Source organism: Malaclemys terrapin, chromosome 2 (genome assembly GCF_027887155.1).
Source record: "Malaclemys terrapin pileata isolate rMalTer1 chromosome 2, rMalTer1.hap1, whole genome shotgun sequence".
Lineage (NCBI taxonomy): Eukaryota > Metazoa > Chordata > Testudines > Emydidae > Malaclemys > Malaclemys terrapin.
Window position 1 is genome coordinate 137724115 of NC_071506.1, and position 25801 is coordinate 137749915.

The window sequence follows — 25801 nt, forward strand, 5'->3', positions numbered from 1 at the left end:
AGTGGCGTAGCTAAGCCTTTGAAAGTGCTTTCTCCCCTACTCATGCCTGAAGCCCCCACAAAGTCTGCAAAGGTAGGTCTTCCGTTCTCTGAGTGCAGCGAGAGAGAGAGAAACCTCGCTCCCGCGCTTACTTAATAATTAGAATGGTGAAGAAAAAAATAATTCTTGCCAGATGCCACAAGGAAGAGCTGCCCCTAGGAAATGAAGGACTGATTCTGTTGCGCAGAGAGCGAATGACGGCCAATGACCATGGTCGGCAGGGCTTGGAACACCGCAGGGCAGCTTGCCCATCCCCCGGGGAGGGAATGCCCTGCAAACGCTCTCTGACTGACTCAAAGCAGCCTCGGAAGTTAAGGGCCAGATTCTCATTTATGCTAAGGCTGTGGCAGTGCAAGACTGTGGAACAAACTCCCACAAGAACTAAGGACCATCCCAGGGTTGTGAGTTCAATCCTTGAGGGGGCCACTTAGGGATCTGGGGCAAAATCAGTACTTGGTCCTGCTAGTGAAGGCAGGGGGCTAGAATCTATGACCTTTCGGGGTCCCTTCCAGTTCTGTGAGATAGGTATAAGATAAACACAGAGCAGCAGGTAGAGTTCAAACCAACTAACATAAAGCCCGACCAAAACAAACCACTTCACTGCACGCACACTTCTCCCCCTCAGAAGGGGGTGAGTGAGAGAACGAACCACATGGGACAGAGGATAGCCATGCTGCTTAACGTATGTCTGAAAGGTGCTCACATACTACAGCAATGAGTGGCTTGAGCCCATCTGTAGAACAGACTTTACCTAGTTATTAATCTTCACCACACCCTCACTGGATGACCCCCAAAAGACAACGTATGCAGATGGAATAACTGCATCCAAAACTTTCCCTAAACACAATCCATGAGAACTCAGCAGAAAAGAAGGAACAGTTTCTGGGAACTTGATGATCTGCTACTGCCCTTCCCCTACAATCAGAAAAATTTCCAGCACCCCACTCTGCTCTTGGCAAAATCTTTTCCTCGGACAACATGAAGAGATGAATTTGCATTGTGTCGTGCAGGGAAGTGCTCACATCATCACAAAAGCCAGAGGCAGGAGAGACTTATTAGGTCACTGAGTCCACGTGCCCAGCCAAAGCAGAATTGCTAACTCGAGTGTATCCTTCAGTGCTTTTTCCAGTCTGCTTTGCAAATAACAGATCACCACCCACTGTTCCCTGTGGGAGAATATTCCACAGACTCACTGCCCTCACCCATTGGAAGTGTCTCCTGGTGTTCATCTTAAATATTCCTTCATTCCAGTGCTCGAAGTGCGCACAACTCCATTGGCTAAACAAGACATACCATTCCCTCTGGTTGTATTACACTGCTTAAAATACCTCCTCACTCAGTGGATGGAAGGTAAATAATGTGTGTGTTGCAATCTAATAACAACAAAAAAAGTCCTCATAAAGCAGAACACAAAACCAAATCTTAGGACCGATGTTTGAGGAAAGTTAAGCAGGAAATTCACATTTAAGGGGTGATCATCTCTGTTCCTTTGCACATGATCCTTCACTTCACACAGCCGCAGAAGCGCTATCCTTCACTCGGAATTTCCTGGCTTTTGTCACTTTATCTGATGGAGTTTTTCTTCCCTTTACATTTGCTTCCACAGGAGCGTCTGTCCAGTAGGTGGATTGCCTTTAGTTGAGAATGGATATATTGTAGCTTGAAATACCCTGGACTTTAAGTGCTGTCAGACAGCAGACTTTTGTGTTGTTACTTATTTGGATGGTACCAAATGGACTTCCCACCCCACCTTAAACATTCTTTCAGATGTTTAAAAATTTATCAGCTGTATAATCCAGTTTAAATGGATGGATCCATTTGATCATTACCTGTTCTGTTCATTCCCTCTGAAGCACCTGGCATTGGCTGCTGTCAGAAGACAGGACACTGGGCTAGATGGACCCTTGGTTGGACCCAGTTTGGTTGTCATTTTATGTTCTTATGTTCTTCAGTAATCCAAGGAAAAAAGCAAAACAGTGCATTTAGAGCAGTTTGCTAATCCCTTTGCCCAGCTGAAAGGGAGAAATGCAGCAAACTAGAAAATTCATTATTTGCATAGCTCTGAACCCCAGTCTACCTCACTTCCTCCAGACTCATGATCCCTGCTGTCCTTATACAACCCCTCGCCCCCTCTGCTTGTCTGAGCTTCCAGTCTGGCCCTCTGCTTCCATAGTGGTCTGCAGCTATACACCGAAAAATGTTCTCTTTCCTCAACAAGAAAATTATTTATTTATTTATTTATTTATTTATTTGGAAAACTGAATATTTTCAGCTAAAAATTACACATCTTTCAGTTTTCAGATGAAATTTTTTTAGGTTTTTTGGGTTTTCTTTATTGGTAAAGTCAAATTTTTCCACTTAAAATTTTTTCAAAAATGAAAACTGTTTCTTTAGTGTCCGTTTTCTGGGGGGGGGGGGGATTAAAAGTTCCCACCTGCTCTAGTGTGAAAGTTGTCAGCAAGATAAGGATAAGATCATCTGAACTGGCTCTCTGTTTAGCCTTGCGTGTTTGTGCAGTCCATGTGTAGAAGGATTCCAGCATAGGGGTTTCTACTGATTTCCCTGAAAAATTGTTCCACACAAAGGTGTGGTACTGCTGGCAGATATTCAGTTAATCGCAAGCAGCATCCAGGATTGACCGTAATTTTATTGCAAATGTCTTCAAACATCCTTCTGTAGCAGTACCCAAAAAAATCCAGTATCATGCATTCAGCCTGGAAAGGTTCAATTGGCAGAAATTCAGAGACTGTTTGATAAATATGCTAGGTATACCTCTGTGCTCTTCCATTCAGCCGGAAATTAAAAATTCCAACATGCTGCGCTCAGGAAAACGCTTCTTCAGATCTCAGGGAAGCTGATTCATTTTTGAGAGTGGAAGAGTGGCCCCTTATAGAAGGGACAGGAAGAACATTATAACAATGCGGGGAATCCCTGGGTAGTGAATATATGTTTCTGAGCACATGGTGCTGTGCACAGCTGTACACTTTTTCTGGCCTCGTTAAACTCGTCTGGAAAACAACCACAGTATTTGCCTCTTTTCTCACTGCCTCTTCCAATCAGAAATAGAGGAATGCCTTATTGGGATTGCACAGATGTGCTACAAAGGCAGGAATTCCGACATGTCAATCTGTCGCTTCTAACTGGGAGCTGCTCGAAAGCGTCCTGTTGAAACTGTTTTTGACAGATAATTGGGTTTTTGACCAAACGATTTTTATTTTATTTATTTTTTGTGCACAAAGTGTCTACTTTCTATGGAAAATTTTGGCTTTTTATCAGAAAACTGAAAGGCCAAAATCCAAAAATTTTCCATTTTCAACTGCAAGCTGAAAAATTTTGTTTTTTCAATAGAAATTTGACATTTTCTGCAGGGAAAAAAATCCATTTTCCAATCAGCTCTATTTCTAACTAATTCCCCCTGTTGAAATCCTTCAGCTAGATGTGAAATTACAATTGCACGTAAGATTTCTCTTTAGCTAAGGCCAAAGAAAGACCACACAATGAGGTTAATTGCTGCCACAAACAGTACTACAGCATGAGGCTGATAGCTGTGGGGAAACTGAGGGTACGTCTTCACTACACACCGTATCGGCGGGTAGCAATCGATTTATCCGGGATCGATATATTGCGTCTCGTTAAGACGCGATATATCAATCCCCGAACGCGCTCACCGTCGACTCCGGAACTCCACCAGAGCGAGCGGCGGTAGCGCAGTCGACGGGGGAGCCGCGGCCGTCGATCCCGCGCCATGTGGACCCTAGGTAATTCGATCCAAGATACTTCGACTTCAGGTATGCTATTCGCCTAGCTGAAGTTGCGTATCTTGGATCGATTCCCCCCCCCTCCCCCACCCCCCGAGCGTAGACCAGCCCTGACACTGAGGATACAGGAATACAAGGTTTTGAAGGGTGTTTGTGATTGCTGGGAAAAGTCACAGACACTGACTTGGCATAAGGGACAGAGCTAGAGAGACGAGCACATGAGCTTTGGTAACCTGATATTCTGTTACGAATCTGCAGTTAAAACGAAAGATTAAATGGGTTTCTGTATAGCACATTGTCATGACCAAGCTGTCTTGTGGAGGATGGATGGTTGGATAAATAGTTTTTCATTCTCTGCTCCATTAATGAATCCAAGGCAGGTTATTTACACATATCACAATGCAACCATCAGACTGATCTGTGTAGCAGAGTGGAAGCAGTTAGAACCAGGTTGGCACTGCTAATAGGAAACCCATCACTACTTACAAACCCACTACTCCATCCCAGTTAATGAAGAGAAAGAGGAACTGGCGGGGAATGTCATGTATAAATGCACCCGATCGGTTTCCTGAATTTATATAGCATTTTCACCAGCAACCTCAGCAGAGATTCCAGGGAGTGAATGGACAATGGAGACCCCTCAACCCATCATGGTCCCCATCCAGCTGAGAGTTAAGGCTGGGGGGAAGAGTGGGGAAGTTTGCATTAGAACTGTGCATGCTTTAAACACCCTTTCAGGTATTTAAGTGGCCCGTAAGATTTGAGGGAGATTTTCAAAGGTACAAATGGAAGTTAGTCGCCCAGCTTCTGTTGATTTTCAACAGGACCCAAGTGCCTAATTGCTCTTTGAAAACTTCATTTTTTGAATCCACAGTAAGTGCTGATAGAGCTTCTGTTGAGAGAAGACATCACGCTCCATGATTGATGATCCAGCACCTTTCACAAGCACAGCATTCAGTTTAATCCAAATAGAGGTCCGAGCTGTGCTGCCCCTGAACTAAGCTATTCACCAAACACTTGTTGAGCGTATCAGAAATAATTCACTGTATTTCTTGTAATTGCAGGGCAAGTTGGATGCTCTCTGGGTCCTGCTGCGGAAAGGCTATGATCGTGTGTCTGTGATGCGCCCACAGCCTGGAGACCAGGTACTGTCCCTTTTATAACATTTATTGTACTTAAAAAACAACAACATCCGAACCCACAAACTTTCCAGGTCTGGGACTGAATGGTCGTGTCGTCGGGAGATGTCTGTCCCTTTTGTTATATACCAACATACCATCTCAGAAACAACCTTAGCCACTTGCATGAACTTTGTTTGCAACTGAGATTCATAAGGGTTCAGATTCCTTTGGCTCAGAGCCCTGTTGACACAGTTAAGTTATATAGATCACGTTGCAATAGCAATTGTCCATCTATGCAGAAACTATCAATCTGATATTGTTTTGCTGTTACAATTTTATGGCCACTTTCAATTAGCTAGAGCCTTGGATGCGGAAGAAAAATGTACATGCATTTCTCATTGCTCAAAGACCTAGTTCTCCGTCTTACACTCCAGGGGTGAAATCCTGACCTCATTGACGTCAATGGCAAAACTCCCATTGACTGTGATGGGGCCAGGATTTCACTCCATAATTTTAAAGTCAGTTGGAGTTTTTCCTGTTCAGGGATTGGAGGTTGAGATCCAGGTTTTGTGTGTCTTAATTTGGAACCTCATAAAGCTGTTGGTTCTCCAATATTAATTTCTAGCAGATGAAAAACCTCTCCATAATGGAAGGGGATAGGTGTGAAATGCAGAGGGGTGGAGTATCTGTTCTCATGTTTGCTCTGTCTACAGCAGATCCTGGGCTCGCAGCTTAATGAATAATTAATAGTATAGAATAGAAGGAAGGAGCACAGATAATATGTCTGCATCTATTCATGTGTTCTTACGATTACACACATCTTCAGAAAATGGGATAGTAAAATCCATTAAAATCTATGGACTTGTGTGTCCTACTTGAAGGTGAAAGGAGAAATGGTACAAGCTGAGGCACCAATACCAATGTTAACTGTTGCATTTCATGTATGAAGTGTTTTCTATTCCTATTTTTCTTCTGCTAAAACACACAGATTCATATATGTAGTTGATATTCTAAAATATATATAAGAGTACATACAAAACATGCAATATGGGCAAGCTGATAAAATTGTAGAAACCATAAGTTTTGCATTTACTGACTTCTTGTGACTTTAATTGTGCAAACTTGCAACATTAACAGTGCACTATCGTAGTTTGGGTGTGTATCTTTATATGCGTGTGTTTGTATACATACACCTACACAATTATATGTCTGTTTATAGCTAAATCAGCATAACTGAGTCATCTATGAATTGTACTAATTATGTATACAGTTAGTAGACAGAAGGCCAAATTTATCCCTAGCATAAATCAGCTGAGTGCAGTAGTGTTACATCAGGAACATATTTGTCTCAGTTTTTTCATATTGGTGTGTAGCATTCAGAAGATTTCAGGAAACTCAACTAGACAAGAAACAGTGCTAACGACCATGTAATATATTTGGTTTTGATCCATAGTTCTGTAATATTTGGTTCCCTGTATAGTTTTCCATTGGCTTTCTGCCTTCAAAGGTAAAATTTGCAAAAATGGCTTAGTTGTCTGATGCCCATCTCTGGGAGGAGTTCACACTTGACAAATTGCTAATGGCAGACAATTTGCATGAACTTTCCCCTTAGAGATCTGAGTACAAGTGGTGCTTTTTTCTTATATAGATTGATCTTGTACATTGATAAGCTAAAACTATGCTAGTTGAAAGATTCTGCCCTCAATTACACCTGGGAAAATCCAGAGTAACTTCATTGAAGCCAACGGAGTTAGTAGCAATCTACATCATTATAACTGAGAGCAGTGTCCAGCCTTCCATGTGCATAGGAACATAGGAATGGCTACACTGGCTCAGACCAACAGTACATCTAGCCCAATATCCTGTTTCTGACAATGGCCAGTGCCAGATGCTTCAAAGGGAATGAACAGAACGGGACAATTCCAAATGATCCGTCCCCTGTCCTTTGTCGTCCAATCCCAGTTTCTGGCAGATGGATGTTTAGGGACACCCAGAGAATGGGGTTGTGTCCCTGGCTATGATAGCTAATAGCCATTGAATTTATCTCCATTGAACTCCGTGAATTTCTCTAATTCTTTTTTGAACCCAGTTATACTTTTCACCTTCACACACACAGCGTTGATCCTGCTTTTCTTTTACTGGTTTTGCATCCAAATAAGTCCATGCAGTGGAACAACTTGTCTAGATAAAGACACTCTGAAAAACCAGTCCAAATTAACTAAAGGTGTGACTTCAACGAGGATTACTTAAATCACATTAAACCCCTGTGTGGGTGCTGTCTCTCAGAATTAAAGTGGCTTTCATTTGGTTTAGTTTAATTCACTTGCAATAGAGAACAAAAAGATGGTCGCTGCCTGAAAGCGCTTACAATCTACGTCATCTTACCTAGCAGTACATATGGCCCACTCCTTGACGGCATTTCCAGTTGTGCCAATGGGAGCTGGGTACAGGGACTGTAGGCCTGTTATGGGCCTATGGCGTATCTGTGGGTATTTTATGGGCATTGCTGCGCTGACGCTTTATTGAATGCTTAGTGAAGCCTGCGGGGCCATTTCCTGAAGTTCATCCAAATTTGCCACATTTTTCAGCTGCAGGCTGAACCTAAAGAGAGGGGAAAATAGCGTAGAACTCATGTGTTGAACAAGTGAGAGCACAGTAGATGCTGCCACTTAGAGAAAGTGTAATTGAATTAATGCAAAATAAATTCTCCTGCTTTGGGAGTTTGAGTACAGCCTCGTGGCTAACAAGGCAATTGGAATTAGGACTCATAGGGTACGTCTACACAGCAAAAAAAACGGGAAAAAAAACACATAGCAGCAAGTCTCAGAGCCCAAAGTAATTGACTCGGGTTTGCAGGTCTGGGGCTAACAAATAGCAGTCTAAACGTGTGGGCTTGGGCTGAAGCCTGGGGTCCAAGACCCTCCCACCTCGCTGCATTTCAGAGCCCAGATTCCAGTCCAAGCCCAAACGTCTATACTGCTATTTTTAGCCCTGCAGCACAAGCACTCTGCACCCAAGTCAGTTGACCCAGGCTCAGAGACTCGCTACCATGGGTCTTTTTTTTTTTTTTTTTTTTTTGCTGTGTAGACATACCCATGGGCTCTATGGCCACTGACTCAGTAAGTGATCAAAAGCAAGTTGTTTACCTTCTCTGTTCTTCAGTTTCCTCCATCAGCAAAATTGGGAGGATCATGACACTTTGCTACCTATAAGAGAGCTGTGAAGCTGTGAGATCCTCAGACAAAAACCCTTGTAGTGTAAAGGACTGTAATGTTTTGATCTTCGGAGGAAGGATGGTTAAAGAACTGACCTGGGAGTCTTAAAACCAGGCTTATATTCCTGGCACAGACATCCTGTGTGACCTTGGGCAAGTCCCTTAACTTCTCTTTGCTTTCCTCATATATAAAGTGCAGTTGATGATAGCTACCCCACCCAGTGAGGCTAAATTCACTCAGGTATGTGAAGGGCTCAGAGAGCGCAGTAAGATGCCAGTTCAGTTAAATTTTAAAAGCTTGTAATTAAAAATTATTTGTAATCAATTAAAGCCAATGAATAAAATAAGCCCTTTGAGAGCTCTTCAGAGCTCTCTCTATTGTTCTCTGGTCACTTTTCCGGTGGAGGAAGTGGAAGCTGACGTTATAAACCCAGCATAGTCTAGGTTACCTTAAGGTTAGCTTCTTTTCGTGGGCCAGCACACATCAAACACTAGTTCATAAAAGACATCCCCGCCTTGGTATGATTGGCACCCAGCTCTGAAAAGAAATCCAGCATGAAGGTTAGTGCTGAGTTGTTTGGAGTGGCAGTGTGGAAACAGCCATAAATCCAGGCTGCAGCTCTCTGTGCCTCCCAGATACCTAAATACGGACACACCCCAGGGTCAGTGTTAATCGTTTATGTTCCCTAAAGACAAAAATAAAAAATAAAATTCCCCTTCTCAAAATGAAAAATGGGGAAGCCCTACAGAGGAGCCCTCATGGGGATGCCTGGGAGGGCTCAAAGTGACACACAGAAGTTCTGCTTAACCAAACAGTGTGTTTTCTTTGCAACACATATCACATCACAATGACATGAAATTTCCATAGATGTAAACAAACCCTACAGCAAGAGTCCCATGGTCAGGAAGGCAGGACAGTTATGTGGTCTGGAGTCTGGCTGGAGAGTTTTGATCTGGTTTCTTCCTTTGAATCACAGTCCTTACGTCATGGATAGCTCCCCTTCAGAAGTGGGCAAGGAAGATGGTACATCCTGTTTGACATTCTGTTTGGCATTTTCATGCAATTGTTTTTTTAGCTGAGGCCACTGTTCCAGCATCATGTGTGTGCACAGAGCCATATGGCCACACCTTCATCCACTCTCATATACTTCTCCACACAGTCACCACCCCCCCACATACAATTCCACACACAGACACCCCACATTCACCCACTCACCCACACGCACACCTCCCCAGACAGACACCCACAGACACATTCTCACAGTCACGTGTTTCTTGCTTGGGGTTTGTCAGCACTAAACATTAGCCAGCACGGTAAGGTTGAGAGATTCTTCCTGGCATGAGCAAATTGGGCTGTGGCAAGTAACTACCTTTGGCTGTGGCATGTGATTGTGAGTAAGACACTCAGACCAGCCAGTACAGTGGTGGCTGGGAGCAGCAAGGACGCACTTTGTTCTTACCAGGTTATGAAATCTTTGGCACGGCTTGGTGATTTGCAATTGTGGGGTATTTCACAGAGATCTCGATGACGGATTTGTTTTTGATCCTGTTTTTGTCCTTTGTTCTGACAGAAGGGGCTGGTACTTGAATGCTGCAGCCAGCAGGTCAGTAAACAGACCCAGGCTGCTGGCATCGATGATTCCAGGGGATCCTTGTGATTTTAAAGCAGAGCCGCAGCTGGTTTGAAAGGGCAGCCCTGATATGCTGGAGCCGTGTGTAAACGCTGGGCCTTGCTAGCTTCGGAAGGCAGGAAACTTAAGGCAGTCAAACTCTCAGGGCTTAGCGCTACTGCTGCATGGGGCAGGTCAGCCGCCGGCTTAGAAATTCTCTCCTGACCCTCCTATACTCCTCTAAAGGAAAAAAATCCTACTGTCAAAGATAATCACCTGACCTGCTGTCGGGGAGCACACGTGGGTTTTGTTTGGGGAGGCCCATCCAAACTGCAAGCCTCAGGCAGATGCGGAATTTGCCTCCGAACCACAGTCCTATTAGACTGACTGGAGTTGCCCCCTACTCCTCAAATATGGAAGTCAAACTACACCTACGTGAGCACAGTGTCTCCCTTGTCCAGGGCAGTTACTTTGTCCCTCATGTCTCCAGGCAGAAGCTCCCTATAACCAGACCTGGGATTTCCATATTGCAGTGCACTGAAACCGTTCACATACAACCCCATCGACAAGAGTTCCACCAGATGCGAGGTCCTCATCTGCGGCTTCTGCTGTAACCGCACACTCCCTAGAGCTGGGCGCCCCGCAGAACATTCAGTGGGGATGCTGGGGTCCAGACCTGATCTTTATAACTGACCAGATCCCCCAAATCCAAACGCTCCCAGACATGGGAAGAACTCCAGTTCTGATACAAATCTAAGACGGGGCCCATCTCTCATTATTCTCATTGGTCTGCCGTCTCCTGCTACCCCATAATGAAAGCAATGGCACGCCCACTTCCCCCTCTGCACCCGCTGATTCTCAGAGCAGTGTTGCATATTTTCATCTGCCGCGCCACTTCGAGACATAGAGTCAGTAGCCTCTTTCATTGCTGTCTGGTCCGGACGCTATATAGTGAGCGTAGGCAGCGCAGACTCGGTCAGTCAGTCTGGGAGGGAGAACTAGAAAGCCCCACAGGGTCTCTTCTGAGTCTAGTAGCTTCAAAGTGGATCCATTTTATATTCATTACCACTGAGCCCTGTCTTTCCTCTACTAGGAGAAACACTGCACTGTGTATTCTCAGGAAAGGCTTAGATAAGTATTTGGAGCCTCGCAGGCAAAAGGAATAGCTTATAAAGAGTCACTTGAAATTTGCGGACAGGAACCCGTGAGCATGTGTTATTTCTAAGAGCTACAAGGGGGCCCTTGTGAAAGCAATTTGCACCTTATTTCTTTCTATTTTCCCTCCCAAAAAAGAGTTGATGCCCAACCCCTTGGTAGCTACATGGGCACATTAATACACCCACTTGGTCAGCATAAAAGTATAAAGCTAAACAAATAAAGCAAGATGCAAAGTAACTGAAAAGAATCTCTGTTTATTTTGGAGGCTGAAAAGTAATTGAACTAGATCCCAGGATGACACCACTTTCATATAAGCAGTCCATTGAAGGAATCAGTTCCTTTAAACACTACTAGTCCATGAGCAGGGTGCCTCATGGTTCTTGCTTCAGCATTGCATTGCAAAGTTATTACTGTTTACAGTAGAACCTCAGAGTTACGAACACCAGAGTTACAAACTGACTAGTCAACCACACACCTCATTTGGAACCGGAAGTACGGAATCAGGCAGCAGCAGCAGAAACAAAACAAAAACAAAAAGCAAATACAGTACAGTACTGTGTTAAACATAAACTACTAAAACAATAAAGGGAAAGCAGCATTTTTCTTCTGCATAGTAATGTTTCATAGCTGTATTAAGTCAATGTTCAGTTGTAAACTTTGGAAAGATAACCATAACGTTTTGTTCTGAGTTACAGACATTTCAGAGTTACGAACAACCTCCATTCCCGAGATGTTCATAACTCTGAGGGTCTACTGTATTTATGGTGACTCCTGCAGTGTGCTAGGTAGATATTCAGGAAGGACTGGTTCCTGCCCCAAGGAGCTCACAGAATATGGCTGTGACAAGTAGGCATAGGTTAGAAGAAAGAGAACAAGTAGGCAATAGGTATGGAAGTCAACTCCAGTAAGGGGTCCAGTGGATGACACAGTTGGTTAGGAGACCTGGGCTCCATGCCTACTTCTGTTACTGATCTGCTGTGTGACCTTGGGCAAGTCATAGCATCCCTCTGTGCCTCAGTTTCCCCCCACCACCTTTTTTTCTATTTGGATTATAAGTTTTTGGGGGCAGGGACTGTCTCATACTAGAGCTATGGCTTCTTTACTGCAGAACAGGTGTAGCTCGTGCATAGGGATAGCTAGCTAGTGATGGCTATCTCAATATAAAATCCTGGTGGAGACAAGGCAGGGGGGTAATTTTATTGACCTTGATGTAGCTAGTTGAGGTCAACCCTCTACCTCCACCTGGGGTTTCCTTAGACCAGCTATATCGAGGTATAAACTACCTACGCTTTGTCCCCAATTAGGATTTTACACAGATCTCTCTCCAGTTAGCTATCTCAGTGTAAAAGCCACACCCTTCTTGTGCAATGCCAGCCTAGGATATGGGTTTGTACAGGGCCTTGCACAATAGGGCCCTCATCTTGGCTGGGGTCTCCTGGTGCTGCTGTAATACAAACGACAAAGCCTTCTGGTTAAAGTGGGTTCTGTGATAACCGTAAGCAGAAGAGGGACATAAATATGGCCAGGGTACATGTGGATGCACAATGAGAAGGAAGCAGAGTGGGGCCTGGGAGACAGGAGTGCCTGGGCTCTCCTTTGAGTTCTGCCCTGTCTCTCCCAGTCAGTGCTCCTGGAACCAAAGTGGTAGAGGTCAGTATGGAAATCAGGTCACCATACATGGGAACTCCTTTGGAGCAGTGAGTCAGAACTGCCAAGGGGATTTAGGCTCAGCATTGCAATGCCTACCGTTTAGGCGCCCTGGTGCCTAGTGGGATCTGCTGGCCCAAATCAGGTGCTCAGGCTCCCTATACAATGCATGGGGAGAGTTAAGCACCTAAGAATGGGATTCTCAGAAGCCCGCATGCTGAGTGGTGAATTCCCTAACATTAAGCTCCAATGAATTATATAATGAAATAGCTTCAGTACCTGCATTATTCAGAAAGATGGCAATCTTTTGTTCATCTCTCTTATGAGTAAATCCTGATGCCATCAGAAATAAATCAAATGCTTCTTTAAACCTTTCCCAGTTTTCTGCAGCATTTCTCAACGTTTTTAGAAATGTGGGAACTCTTAATTGATCCTTCTTATTTCATTCAAACTAATTTTTCGCTAGTTTCCTTCTTCCAGTTCTTTTTTATCACATCCTTCAATCCTGGTACCAAGTGTTGTTTTATATCCAAGTAATCCACTAGTCTTAATAATCAGTCATTGCTAGTAACTTAACAACAGGTTAACATATATACAGAGCATCTTAACTCCGGTCAAACTATCAGTCTAACCTAAACCCAGCTGCCTCCTCCCACTGTCAGCTCCCACACCCCAGAGATCTTATTCATTCTCTTTAGGCCACACTCACCCCACAGATCAAAGGGAGTTAGGCGCCTGAGTCCGGGCCAGAGGAAGGAGCCTCTCTCTGCTTAGGATTCGGAAGCATGACCCCTTTCCTGGAGTTAGGCAACTGAACCAGGTTAGCCCTTTCTGATAAAAAAGGAGGAGGCGCCACCCTTATACCCATGGATGTGGGAGACATAAGTTCAAATCCCCCCTTTGCCAGAGTCAGAAAAGGAACTTGGACCCTGGCCTTCTACCTCCTAGTTGAGTGCTCTGGCTATTTGGAAGGGGAGGAGGGCACCGTCTCCCCACTTTTTATGGGTTAGATGTGCTCTCAGAGCACCTATCAGAGTGAACCCTGCAGGCAAGATAAGTGGGGGAACACCTAGTTTGTGAATCCTCGCGATGGCTTTGCGCATGCCCACTGGCAGACAGGTAGATGCCAAGGAATATTCGGCACCTACAGGGCGAGGCAGCAGCTGTACAGGGGTTTGGAAGAGCTAACACTTGGACTTAGATAGGTAAGTAACACTTAGATGCCTCCATCCTTTTGTGGATCTAGCCCTTAGTGCCGGATCCAAAGCCCACTGAAGTCAATGGAAAGACTCCCCTTGGCCTTGATGGGCTCTGCAGCGGGCCCTTAATCTGCCCATGAAGATAAGCATACTAACCTCTCATGGGGCTGTGAAGGATGATTACTGTTAGCAAGGGACTGCGAGACTCCGGGATGGAAGGCACCGTAGAACTACGGCAGGGCTCAGCATTATTACAATGTGCACATGTAACACCAACAGACCCCGATCGTCGGCAGGCAGGATCGAACCTGGCACCTTTGGAGCTTAGTGCATGAGGCTCTACCACATGAGCTAAAAGCCAACTGGCTCTTAGCTCAGGCTGTAGAGCAGACTCATTTTTACCTCTCTCTCTCAGTGGTCTGGGTGCCACTAGATGGGACAGAACACCACACCCAGAAGGTGTGTGAGTTACACATAAATATCATGTGATTATCAGAGCTCAGTATTTCCGGAAGCTGTCTTTTTGTCTAACGGCCCATTGAGGCTCTGCCAATTGACATCAGTTGAGGATCCAACCCATAGTATTTATCTCTGCCTTGACAGGTCATACATCCCACTTTGTATCCACAAGAACGAAATGTGCAGCAAGCCCTTGTTTACAATAGCAAGGGTCTTTCTGACGTGTGTTTTTCATTGGAAAGCAAAAGGAAAAGAGAGGGTCAAGCAAGACCTGTTTTGAATTCACTCAGAGAAGCTGAGATACACAAAGAGGTTGTGAAATTCTTTCCTCAGCGTCAAACCTGGAAATGGTCTGAGGTTACCAACAGACACAGCTGTTTCTAATAAGTCAAGGAAGTCAGGGTAACGTGGGATTCCTGTGGTCTTCTTGCATTCTAGAGAGACTAGGTTTGCATTTTTGTCTGCATTAATGAGGTTATTTTTATAGTCAAAACATCATCAGATGGGATTTTTAAAAAAAAACGTTGGGCCCTTTTATCATTCTGGACGAAAGTTCTCATTAGTGCAAAGGATCGTAGTAATTATAGTGGTGCCCACTAGTGGCACTTGAAAGTTGCCAGTTGTGTTTCCATGTTTTTCAGGAATTTAGAAGTCATTTGTAAAAATGTGTCTGAAGCTCAAACGAGGCCTATAAAGTCTAAAGCTGGGAACAAATTATGTTTATATTTTTATTGGTAATTTAATTTGCATTGCTTTTGCATTACTTGTGCGTGTAGGTGGAGGAAAAAGCATAACAAGACCATGCAAAATTATGTATAAATAAAGAGGCCACAACTCTTACCCAAAATGTACAGGGAGAAGAATTTTTTAGATAAACACTCTTTGCAAATTCTCCAATGTAGTCACTTGGACTAGTATCTTGTTAGATATCAATGAAATGTCTATGGTACAAACGGTGTTTAATTAGCTGAGGAGGATGCGGCTCTGAAATACTGTGAAAAATTTCTTTGACAAAATCTCGTGTGTTTTTACAATGAAATATGCCCAAAATCCTCTCCACCCCCAATTAAGGTTATGTCTTTAAGTTACAATGAAAGGCCAAAACCTCAACTTTGGATGGTTTCACTGTGAATGTTTCATACAACCTGGGGAATAAAATTTGCCACACTGGAATAGATCCATCGTCCGTCTAACAGTGGGCCATTCCTGGTTAGGTCCTGATTCTGCAAAGCACTTGAACACATGCTGAACTTTAGGTGTGTGCTCATCTTATTGAATTCAAAGGGACTTAAGCACATGCTCACATGTTTTGCTGAATCAGGGCCTAAATTCCCACAATTATGCAAAATGGGGAGGGGAAGGAGCTTTTTGCTTTACCCCGCTGGTGACCATCTGAGGCCATGAAGCCCGGGGATTAATAGCCCTTTTCATGTTCATCTTAGCTACTATGATGACAGATCTAACATGTCCAGTTAACGTATATAGACTGTTATCATGTGGCAGCAGCATGATCTACTGGTTAGGGAACTAGACTGGGAATCTGGGGACGTCCATTCTGCTCTCAGCTCTGAGACTGACTCTTTGTCTGACTTTGGTCAAATCACTTAGGGACAGATTTTTAAGGACATTTAGGTGCCTAGCTCCCCAGAGAGCTTAGAAGACAAGAGACAACAGACAGATGAAGGGCACAAGGACACAATGAGACAATATTGGTCTGCATAATAGGCAGTGGGCTCAGCACAGCTACCTTAATGTACGTCCAGACTACCCGCCGTATCGGTAGGTAGCAATCGATTTATCGGGGATTAATATATCGTGTCTCCAAGACGCGCTATATCGATCCCCAAACGCGCTCCCCGTTGACTCCAGAACTCCACCGGAGCGAGCGGTGGTAGCGGAGTCGACGGGGGAGCCGCGGCCGTCGATCCCGTGCCGTGAAGACGGGAGGTAAGTCGGAATAAGATACGTCGACTTCAGCTACGGTATTCCCGTAGCTGAAGTTGCGTATCTTACATCGACACCCCCCCTAGTGTAGACCAGGCCTGTGATATCGATGCCTAAGATGATTATGCCACAGAGGAATCATAGAATTATATCATAGGAATGTATCATAGGATCATGTATCAATGTATATCATAGGAGGGACCTCAAGATGACATCAAGTCCAGCCCTCTGCACTGAGGCAAGACCAAATATTCCCAGACCAGGAATAGGCAACCTTTCAGAAGTGGTGTACCGAATCTTCATTTATTCACTCTAATTTAAGGTTTCGCGTGCCGGTAATACATTTAAATGTTTTTAGAAGGTCTCTTTCTATAAGTCTATATTATATAACTAAACTATTGTATGTAAAGTAAACAAGGTTTTCAAAATGTTTAAGAAGCGTCATTTAAAATTAAATTAAAATGCTGATCTTACGCCACCAGCCTGCTCAGCTCACTGCCAGCCTGGGGTTCTGTTCACCTAGGCCGGCAGCAGGCTGAGTAGGGCCTGTGGCTGGGACCCCAGACCTGGGGGCGGGGTGTTTCAGGGGTCAGGGCAGAGGGCTGGGGGAGGGGGTTTAGGGCAGAAGGCTGGGGTGTGTGGGGGGGTGCAGGGCAGAAGGCTGGGTGTGTGTTGGGGTGTGGGGGGTTCAGGGCAGAGGGCTGGGGGCATGGGGGTGCAGGGCAGAGGGCTAGGGGTATGGGGGTGCAGGGCAGAAGGCTGGGTGAGTGTTGGGGTGGGGGGGTTCAGGGCAGAGGGTGGGGGTGCAGGGCAGAAGGCTGAGTGTGTGTGGGGGGGGTCAGGGCAGAGGGCTGGGGTGCTCAGCTCGTGGGAGTGCTCCCAGCCCCCTGCCCTGTGCGGCTTATGGCAGGGGGCTGGAAGGGATATGCCCTGTTCCACCCCCTTCCCCCAGGCTCCGCCCCTACCTCTCTCTGCCTCCTCTATGAAGCTGTGTGCACGCTGCCGCTCTTCCCCCTCCCCCTCGCTAGGGCCATCAGCTGATTGGCGCAGGGAAGGAAAGGAGGAGGGGCAGGAAAGCACCATGCTGGGGGAAGAAGCAGGGGAGGGGGGAAGCTTGGCTGCCACAGAACCAAGCTTCTGCCTCCTGCCCCCGCAGGGGAGAGCAGTGGACGGCGGGGGCTGAGGGCCGGGATTGTGTCAGGGGAGCTGCATGCCACTCAAAATCGATTCGCGTGCCGTGTTTGGCACACGTGCCATAGGTTGCCGACCCCTGTCCTAGACTATCCCTGACAGGTGTTTGTTCAACTTCTTCTTAAAAACCTCCATGATGGGAATTCCATAACCTCCCTTGGAAGCCTGTTCCAGAGATGTGCTGTACAGTTAGCACATTTTTTTCTAATATCTAACCTAAATCTCCCTTGCTGCAGAGTGAGCCCATTACTGTTTGTCCTACCTTCAGTGGACTTGGAGAACAATTGATCCTCGTCTTTTTATAACAACCCTTTACATATTTGAAGACTGTTATCAAGTCCCCATTCAATCTACTTGTCTCAAGACTAAACATGCCCATTATTTTAACCTTTCCTCATAGGTCAGGGTTTCTAAACCTTTGATCATTTTTCTTGCTCTCCTTTGAACTCTCCAATTTGTCTATATCTTTCATAAAGTGTGGTGCCCAGAATTGGACACAGTACTCCAACTGAGGTTTCACTGAGGCTGAGTGGAATAGGACAATTACCTCCTTTGTCTTCACACTATACTCCTGTTAATACACCCCAGAATATTAGACTTTTTTGCAAGTGCATCACATTGTTGATTCATATTCAGTCTCTGATCCACTATAAACCCCAGATCCTTTTCCACCTAACCAGTTATTCCCCATTTTGGAGTTGTGCATTTGATTTTATCTTCTTCAGAGTAGTACTTTGTACTTGTTTTTACTGAATTTCACCCTGTTAATTTCAGACCTATTCTCCAATTTGTCACGGTCCTTTTGAAATCGAATTCTGTCCTCCAAAGGTGCACCCCTACCCAACTTGGTGTCATCCACAATTTTGATTACTCTCCACTCCATTGCTGAAGTCATTAATGAAAATATTGAATAGTACCAGCCCCAGGACTGACCCCTGCAGGACCCGACTAGATATGCCCTCCCAGTTTGACAGCGAACCATTGCTAATGACCCTTAGAGTACAGTCTTTCAACCAGCTGTTCACCCACCTTGTAGTAATTTCATCTAGACCACATTTTCCTAGTTTGTTTAGGAGAATATCATGTGGGAGTATGTCAAAAGCCTTACTAAAATCAAGATATATAATGTATACCACTTCCTGCCTACCCACTATAGGCCAGTAATCCTGTCAAAGAAGGAAAATAGGTTGGTCTGGCATAATGTGTTCTTGACAAATTCATGCTGACTATTACTTATAAACCTGTTATCCTCTAGGTGCTCACAAATTGATTGTTTCATCGTTTGTTCCAGAATCTTTCCAAGTATCAAAGTTAGGCTGACTGGTCTATTATTCCGTGGGTCCTCTTTGTTCCCCTTTTTAAAGATAGGTGGTATGTTTGCCCTTCTCCATGTTTCTGGGACCTCACCCGTCCTCCATGAGTTCTCGAACAGTTTTGAGATTGCTTCAGCTAGTTCCTTACATACCCTAGCATGAATTTCATCAGCCCCTGCCAGCTTGAATACATCTAATTTATCTAACTATTCTTTATCCTGTTCTTTCCCTAGTTTGGCTTACGTTCCTTCCTCCTTGTTGCTAATATTAATTGTGTTGAATATCTGGTTGCTATTAACCTTCTTAGTGAAGACAAAAGTGAAACAGGCATTAAACATCTTTGCCTTCTTCATGTCATTTGTTATTAGTTGTCCTTCCCTACTAAGTAGTAGACCTACACTTTCCTGTGTCTTTCTCTTGCTCCTAATGTATTTTAAAAACCTCTTCTTATTGCCTTTCATGTCCCTTGCTAGTTGTAACTCATTTTGTGCCTTAGCCTTTCTGATTTTGTCCCTACATGCTTTTGCTATTCTTTTGTACTCCTCCTTAGCAATTTGTCCATATTTCTGTTTTTTGATTTACAGGTTATTAAAGAGCTCCTGATAGAGTCACATTGGCCTCTTACTGTTCTTTCTATCTTTCCTATGCATTGGAATAGTTGGCAGTTATGCATTTAATATTGTCTCCTTGAGAAACTGCCAGCTCTCCTTACTATAATAACTCAGTGAAAGTGCCTCTGTGCAGCATGACAGGTCAGTCTGTCCAAAGAAATATGAATAGAATCTTAGATCAATTCTTGACCAAAAAAAAAGAAAAAAGAAAAAAAAAAGATATCATTGAATAAGTGCTCAGCTTCTAATAGCTTGGTGAAAAATATTTAGGGGATGCATTCAAAGCAGATACACCCATGTAACATCAAATCTTCAGCACAAAAGTTGCAAATTGCCAATGGAGGAGGGCAGTTGATCTCTGTGGCTTCGGTGAACTTGTGCATAAGGGAATTTAGGAGCTAACCTATAAGAGAAAAGAAGACTGGGGAAGGAAGAACGGTTATGTTTATAGGAGATTAAGGGCTTGACTCAAAGCCCGCTGAAGTCAATATAAATTAAATCCCTACCCATCAGTCTAATGCACTCTTCACACACTGCCTCTGTGTCATCTCCAAGCCCCACCTTGTATTCTAGCCCCCAAGCAGGGTTTGGCCAACTGAACCTAGATTTCAAATATAGGCCATGTAAGGGGATTTAGGGACTGGTTCCCACTCTAGGAGCTATTTCAGGATGGGAACCATAACTTTGCACTATGCTGTATTTCAGATATACCTCTTATGAACCTAATCATGATTTTAAAGCCAAGTTTTACAGCTGCTGTAAACAGCTGGCTTCAGTGGAGTTGTGGCAGCTTACCCCAGGGTTTAATTTGTTCCAATAGGCCCTGGTACAAAGCCCACTGAGGTCAATGTGAGTCTTTGCACTGAGCTCAATGGGATGGGAATCAGGCCATAGTGTCATTAGGGAAGTACAGCAGAAGACAGCAGGACAACCATCTATGTGAGCAGGCTCTAATCCATCCATCTATCTTATGTGTTTAAGGAGCTAGTGTGTCCTGTTGGATAGAGCACTAGGCAGTGAGACAGAAGACTTTGCTTTCAATCACGTTCTGTCCTTGTATGGCCCTGGGCAAGTTGTTTTCTCTCTCTGGATCACTGTTTCCCCATCAGTAAATTGGGGATAATGACACATCCCTTCCTTTATAAAGCTTTATGAGATCTACAGAGGAAAAGCACTACCCTTAGAGGTTCACTTTTTGGGGGGCAGGGACTATTTGTTATGTGTTTGCACAATGGGGTCTCCCAGACACTACTCCAATACTACTACTACTAATCATAATTCATAATTAATAGCTGTGATTATTTCTGAGGTACCTACCACCATGGCAGAGGCAGAAGGAAATCAGAAAGGGATACAAGAATCGATGGCTTTTGGTAGTTGGGACAGATTCCTTCTCCTCTTTGGATTTACCCACCCCATATCAGCCAAGTCTCTGCAAGCATGCTGATATTTTTTATATCAACAGTGATTTCTTTTGTGAAATCGGTCCCCTTTTCTGTGCACCCAGTGGGAAAATGTTCCCATGTAAATGCCTTAACAAACCTCCTATAGTCAGAGAAAGCCCTGGCCCCCATGAAGGCCTTGCAATCTGAAGAGAGAAGACAGATAAGACGAGCAGTCATCATCATCCCCAGTTTACAAGTAGTTTCTCCCTTTCCTAGGAGTTTTACCCATAGTCACACAGGAAGTCTGTGGCAGAACGGGAAATTGAAGCCCACTCTGCTAAGTCCCAATCCAATGCCTTAATCACAAGGACAGCCTGTCTCTCTACATCAACCTCCCATCAGTACCACTCCCATGAAACCTCTGCCAATGGGACTGAGCTTGGCCAGAATGTGATGTCACCGACTGATAAGTGCGCATTACAGATCCCTGTACCAGAATCATATCCTCCGTGGATCAGGCACACTGGGTGACCTGTAACACACACTTCCCCGTGGGTTACATTAACACAGCCTACCCCATGTGGAATCTTTCTCAGTGAGACAGGAGTGGTCCACAGAGTGTGTAAAGGAGGGTGCGAAGTCTGTAGAGTGCTTTGGAGTCATCAGGTGAGTGGAGATACATAGACACAGCCACTATGGGAGGATATGATGGGCTTGTGTCTTCTCTAAGGTGGTACTATCCTATTCATGTCCCCCTCAGAGTATGTCTACACTGCAATCCAGAGTTGTGATTGCAGCCCATATAGACATACCCAAGCCAGCTTTAATCTAGTGAGTCTGCCTATGTCTGCACATGCTGCAGTCATGCTTCTGGTTGCAGTGAAGACATATTCTCAGTCTGGTTGCAGGCTCATATATTCCCACTCCTTTTCCCTCCCACCCCAAACCTGCAGTTTCCACCTCTGAGTCATTGTATAAATGCCAGCCACTGTGGGGGGCGGGGTTTACAGCACCAAAATTATTACAGCAGCTAACTTAGGTGCAACTTTAACTGAAGCATGAAACTGCCCCATCTATGCATTTAACTGTGAAATTTCCAGTGTCATGAGTTACTAGGAAAATTTCTTAGTCTGGGAAGGTTTTTACATTTCTCAGCAGAGTTTAGGGAAAGAAATGATGCCTCTAAATGCTGGGAAGAGGAGCAGATCCATATAATGAACTGAAAAGAATGAAGGGATTTCTTTTTTAAAGTGAAGAAGGCAAAAACCAGCTAATGGAATGATCTAGTCAAACTTTCCTTCATGTGGAGTAAGTAGTTCTGCAGCAACTTTCCAAATAGACTAAAGGCTGGGAGTAAATTCTCAGGGTGGAGCTGGTCAGAAGGCAGGAAGTATTTTCAGTGACAAATTTTTGGAAAGAAATTTTAAAAAAAAAGTTCATTTAAAGAAAGAAAGATCCAAAAAAGTTCTGGATTTTTTTATTAAAAATCAGACACTGACAATTTTTCTGTTTTTCCAAAAATGAAACACTTTTATAACAAAAAAAAAGGATAATTTCAAAAGAAATGAAAATTTTCCTTTGGAAAAAGGCAATTTTGGCAGTGATGGTTTGAATGAAAAATTATGAGCAGCTCTTCCTCAGGGATGTCCTATATAGTGCCAGTCCTGCAGTCCTTATTCAGAACAAACTCCCAGCAACTTTTGGGTGCATCTATAACGGCTATTTATTTCCCCCCCCTTACCACAGTATCTGAGTGCCTCAGAATCTTTATTACATTTATCCCCACCATACTCTGTGAGGTAGGGTATTCCTAGGGCTTGTCTACACTTACTGAAGGATCGATGCTGAGGCGATCAATGCATCAGTGGTCGATTTAGTGGGTCTAGTGAAGACCTGCTAAATCGACTGCCGATTGCTCTCCTGTTGTCTCCTATACACTACATGATCGAGAAGATTAAGGGGAGTCGACGGGAGAGTGTCTCCTGTTGATGTCGCGTAGTGTGGATCCCGCGGTAAATAGATCTAAGCTACATCGATTTGAGTTACACTATTCTGTGAAGATTTATGTAACTATTCACGTAATTCGAATTGCGTAGCTTAGATCGACTTTTCCCTTTAGTGTAGACGAGGCCCTATTTTACAGACGGAGAACTGAGGCACTCAGTTGCTTGGGATTACACAGGAAGTCTGTGGCAGAGTAGGAGAATAAACTCAGGTCCTAGGTTACAGCCCTAACTACTGTACACCCTTCCTCTATTGTTAGGGAAGATACTACAAATGATTTGCAGCACCTCAGACATGACAGAACATGACCTCAGGTCAGACATGTCACAAGGCAAATGTTAGGACAGACATCCTAGCTCCACTAAAGGCAATGGCAAAACTCTCATTGACTTCAGTGAGGCCAGGATTTCACCCCGGGTCGGGCCACTGTATGACACATCAGCTGGGGAAAGGAGGAACTTTTCTACATTATCATGAAGGGAAAGTGAGGTCATTGGGTCCTGTGGGACTGTAATAAATTTCCAGAAATACACACGAGAAAAGAACTGAAAAATGTGGATACAGATTCTAAACTTTCTAAGCCTCTTCCACAGAGTTCATGGAGCGTTTGGCCTCCAGGATTTTGGTTAGGGACCATCTGTGTCAGGAACTTTTGTATTACACACAACGAATCAGTTGTTTCTGATTGTAGGGTTAGGATGGAACCTGTGGCGTAAAATAACCTCAAATCTTGTAAATGACGCTATGAAGCTGAGACAGGAAAAGAATCTGATCAGTTGTCCTGAAAGCCAAAGACAACAAACCGCAAGGATCGTGTTCACATGAGTCAAGTAAGGCAAATGGGTAGTAGCTCCCATTGACTCTGCATGCACTGAGCAGGACCAGCTGTTTCACCGGTGGCTCATGTATCCCTTGGCAGGAAAGCTCAGGGGACCTGTTTAGCGCTAGGGTTCACAAGCACCCCAGAACCCAACTTTAAAGAAAAGGCCTGGGTTGAGCTGGTCAGATTGTTAGGTGGTTAATGGTGACATATTTGCTCTGCATCCATTTACAGGCTTCTTTTCACACCGGGCATCTGGTAAGCCCATGCAAATCTAGTCAGGCCACTTACATCATATCAGGGTCATATAACAGAAGCAGTATTGAACAGAACTGGACTTTTCTCATTGGCGGTCAGTGACGACACACATCTGTAATCCCCAGTAATTGCCTGGGCCTGCTTTCCAATTTTTTTTTTAATATGCATTACAAATTCCATATATATAAATGCAGTTTCATAGCAGCAATAAAGACAGCACAGGTGGTGTAGTTCAGAGCAATAACTGTACTTCTTGAGTGGCTAGAAAAACTCCACCTGGCTTTGTGCCTGATTATGTAAGATTACCCACAGAGGGTGCCATAGTTGCCCATATATACAATATATATCCACATATATTCTGCCTTATTCCAATGTAACTATAAATGCAGAGCAAAACTCCATCTCCCACCATAGCACTTAGACACTATGATCCTGAGAGGACACAAAACTCATCAATAGAGGCAGGCAAGTAAGCAATGGCAAAACTCTCATGGGGAGTAGGATAGGAACTTACCAAGTGCAAAGAGTTCCTGCCTCAAAGCTGCCCTCCACCCCAATCACACGTATATCTGTGTATCTTTTCTGCTGAAAGGTGACCTCCCAGGTGACTAATAATCTGTGATTTAATCAGGGTGAAATATCTTTCTAGGGACCGTAGAGCAATTTGTTTCGGTGTTAATCACCCACTACTAGTTTTCAGCCATTATTCACGTGCCATAAAGTCGGTTTCCAGCAGGTTCACAAGGAAACGTAAAGCCCATTAAATATTGCCGGCACACCAGAGTACATTTTAAATTGTGGGGACACCTTATTAGTGCTACCTCAGGGAATGTAGCAGTTAGCAGTAGCCTTTATCTGAAGTGCATGGATCCAATTAAAAGATCCTGAAAGCACTACCTATTTGCTAATAGTATAGAAGATTTAGGGGCAGATTCTGCCACACTTACATTGAGTAATACCTTCCTCCTCAAGTGGTCTGATTGAAATCAGTAAGGTGTAAAAGTGGAAGAATTAGTCTGTTTCACTTTTCTTCTTCCTTGCATTAATCCCATCAAATGGGGTCCACTCTAAGAGGCTATTTCAGTGCCACACCCTCTTTCACACCATATGCTAACATGTCTTCCTTTATGACTTCTCACCATTTCTTCTTGGCTCGACCTTTCAGTCTTTTTTTCTTCTTCAGTCTTGATCTGTTGGACTCTCTTACCTACATAGTTGTCTAGGACTGCATGACCAAACGATCTGAGCCTGGATTCCCTTGATGTTTTTGTTTAAGGGTGTTACTTTGAGCATATCTCACATGGTCTTTCTTGCTTACACCAGCCACCCATCTCAACATTCACAGTTCTGTGGAGCAGACCATTTGCACCTGTGTTTTCTTGTTGCCCCACGCTCAGCACTATACATTAAAACTGGATGGGCCACCATTGAATAGACTTTCCCTTTTAATCGTACTGATATCTTCCTGTCACATGATATACTACTTATCTCTTTCTGTGTGAGCCAGGCATTTGTTATCGTAGCTCTAATCTCATTTTCCACTTCCCCATTTTCCTGGAATCTGGAACCCAGATACTTGAAGCCACGTTTTTGGTATTGCCCAAGTATTATACTTCAGAGTTCACATTATTGAAATTACATATCATATTATCTGGTTTTCCTCTGCTTATTCTGAGCCCAGGTCTCTCCAACACATCTCTCCAATAGGGTCTACTAGGCCATTTCACTGCATAGTCAAATTAATATTAACATGTGACACAGGTTTGTTTTCCTAGACCAATCATATATGCCAAAAGGAGCAGATCAGAGCCGTGACTCAGTGAAGTGTGTCATGTCCTGGCTTATTGTTAGTATGTAAATTAGGTATCTGTTTTACAGGTGAGGAAGCTGCAGCATAGGATGAGTAGGGTGACCAGATGTCCCGATTTTATAGGGACAGTCCCGATATTTGGGACTTTAACTTATATAGGTGCCTATTACCCCCACTCCCTGTCCCGATTTTTCACACTTGGTGTCTGGTCACTCTAAGGATGAGTAAGTGATTTGCGCAAGGTCACAGAATCCAGAATA

At 44.1% G+C, this 25801-nt stretch overlaps 1 protein-coding gene across 1 annotated transcript in view; it reads left to right on the forward strand.

Moving 5' to 3' along the window:
• Positions 1–25801, forward strand: part of ANTXR1 (ANTXR cell adhesion molecule 1) — a 181850-nt gene that overhangs the window by 126345 nt on the left and 29704 nt on the right. The window contains exon 17 of the mRNA XM_054019546.1: positions 4862–4942. Within this exon, the coding sequence (XP_053875521.1) occupies positions 4862–4942 (81 nt within the window). The remainder of the gene's footprint in view (positions 1–4861; positions 4943–25801) is intronic.